The sequence below is a fragment of the Nestor notabilis genome, unplaced genomic scaffold (assembly GCF_000696875.1).
Source record: "Nestor notabilis isolate BGI_N333 unplaced genomic scaffold, ASM69687v1 scaffold5723, whole genome shotgun sequence".
Taxonomy (NCBI): domain Eukaryota; kingdom Metazoa; phylum Chordata; class Aves; order Psittaciformes; family Psittacidae; genus Nestor; species Nestor notabilis.
In genome coordinates, this window is record NW_009923230.1 from 14,181 (window position 1) to 16,833 (window position 2,653).

Genomic DNA, 2,653 nt, shown 5'->3' on the forward strand with positions numbered 1-2,653 from the left:
ATTGGCTTGTCCAGCAGCTAACCGAGGGCCATTCAGGGAGAAGAAAACATTAACTGAAACTTTCAGTAATGGGGCCAATGTTCAATTTTAAGACTGTGTTCTCCAGAAAACACAGTGAATGTGAACTTACTAACAAAACAGTGGATGAGCTCTGGCACCTATCAGGTCTGATCTTTAACAGTAAGCTGTAATTCTTCAGACTGGGAGCTCTCTAGCATGCAGTATAGCCACAGACAGCCTGAGACCCAGCCTCCAGTCCTCACAAGCATTTGCATTATTCAGCATTTTATCTCATACCTCTGCTGGGTAAAATTTACAGTCAACTGTGTGCTCTGAACCCCAGTCGTTTATAGCTCCCCAATGGAAGTGGAACTGCTTTAGCCTGTACTGATTTTCCAAGGGACCTCCATCAATTACTAAAAACGAAAACAAGACAGACATATTAATAAACATGAGTTAGAATTGACCAGACAAGTAACACAGCAAGAGCCTCCTTGAAATACATTTGCTCAGGAAAAAGATGAGGTGGAGCAACTTATCTTAACTGAAAAAGTCCCCTATTGCTTAGCTACTTTTACACTTTACTTTGCTGTAACAAAATTGTTCAAGCAAACACACCAGTGTTTCCACCTGCAGTCTGAATCAACTATATCAAACTAAAGATAAGCTAAATAGTCTCCTTATCCATCTCCCCTCAAGGGAGTTTTCTGTCCAGTTCACATCCAGTTTGGCAGAGTGGTGATTACATGATATGATCTTTCATCTTCTCTTTGAGCAGGCATATGAGAACTGCCTTACCCCAAGAAACATGTGTAATGACAAAGCAATTAATACATCTACTAAATGACATCGCAGCAAAGCCTCATCATCCATGAAAAACATTGAAATTTCCCATGACAAGGCTTCAAAAATCCAATTCTGCCAGAAAAATCAGCACATTGTGTCAAACATTCAATTATGCTGTTCTTCAAGTTATAAAAATCCAAACATACTATTCTGCTTCAATATAACTTTCAGACTTCATAACCAATGCTAAAGGTTTTCTGCACAGCCAGAAATATATTAATATTGTGTCAACTGTGAACTGTTTAAGCTACACTCCATGAAACATCAATGCACAAGATTCTGAGTTTCTGGAAGCTTTAACGCACTTTTTAGCCATGAGGACAGGTAAACACTGCTCTCCTGATTTCAGAAGGCCTCTCATCATTTTGCAAATACACAAACGAAAAACTCGAGGCATAGTTTTCTGTGTACTGTTGGGTTTTACTCATTTCTTCCTAATCAAACCAGGAACATGCTGCAAAGCCTTCTTCCTAGTTACTACAGGACAACTCCTACATGGTAAATGAGAGACCGTAATTACTTCCAAAGGGCTAATGACAAATATGCAGTTGTAAAGTCCCATTTGCTGATTTTTACTTAACTGTTCGTCGTGGTTAAATTTTATAGGAAACTACTGTATAAAGTGCATAACCCCAACACTATTTGAAAAGAAGTTAATCACTTTAATGCTAAGGAGAAGACAATGAAAGGTATTAAGAGCTTTTCTTTTCTTTTTTTTTCCTGAAAGCCAGCCAGTAGAATTCTAACTAGGTAGGCCTGCTTGTGATAGAAGAGTAAGCTACTGTCAATTAACTGACATTCATTTCATCTGCTGCTGCTGAGCCTTTAGCATAAATGCAATAATGACCATGACTAAAAAATCACAGTGGAGAAAGGTAACTTATAGGGATAGGATGAAGATGTGGCCCACTGCAAAGTCCTTCAGAATTAAAAGTCTCTGTGCTCTAACACTACCCATTCCTGATTTTGTGGTGATGCAAACCCACAAGTAACTACATTGATGTTAATAATCACATTCACTTGAATGATTGCCTCACGAGTAAAGTTAGGCACAGGGGGACACATGTAGAAAATCAGGTTCCTGTAGTGAACACCAGAAAGTGACAGGAAATAAACAGGAATTTACAGTCCCTTTACAAGCATTTTTCCCATTTCATTTCCTCTCAAATCACCAGTCTTGAAAATTTCAAAACAAAAAAGAAGTCTAAGGGAACTCTAACAACAATCAGGAGAAATAATCACATCAGCTTTTTACTGTAATCCTCACTCTGTTTCAGTCTCATTTCCTTGCAGCAGATGGCATACATGCACACAGACAGGACCACACTCAGTACATACCTTCCCCAAACCCTTTCTTCTTCATCTTCCTGATCTGCTCATAAGCAAACACCCCATGGCAGCACTACCTTCATCTTTTGCCCAAGTCTTGTTTTGCCCCATCTCAGAAGTTGGGCATTTTTGTCTATCCTGGGTGCATACTTCATTCTGTCTTTTTCATCTTCTGTTTCAATTTTGTTGCTTTTCTTTATTCCTATGCTTCCTTCTCTGGATTTCTATTATTGTTAGACAGAAGCTGGCAGAAAGAAAAATCAGAAATAGGAAGTAAAGACAGAAAAGATAGAGGAGAGAGGTAGGCACTTGAAAACATGGCCATTTATACAGCAACATCCCATGATCTGTTGTTTCTCTGTCATTCTGGAGTCCTGTCACCTGTCACTGATCATTTCATGTCATCCTCCAATAGCCACCATCATTCTTCATTGACTCTAATTCATCTGAAAGGAGATGATGATGATAAGGCAGCCAT

At 39.0% G+C, this 2,653-nt stretch overlaps 1 protein-coding gene across 1 annotated transcript in view; it reads right to left on the reverse strand.

Annotated features, from left to right (window-relative positions):
• Nucleotides 1–2,653, reverse strand: part of LOC104403789 (carbonic anhydrase 5B, mitochondrial-like) — an 11,574-nt gene that overhangs the window by 5,956 nt on the left and 2,965 nt on the right. The window contains exon 3 of the mRNA XM_010012036.1: nucleotides 298–416. Within this exon, the coding sequence (XP_010010338.1) occupies nucleotides 298–416 (119 nt within the window). The remainder of the gene's footprint in view (nucleotides 1–297; nucleotides 417–2,653) is intronic.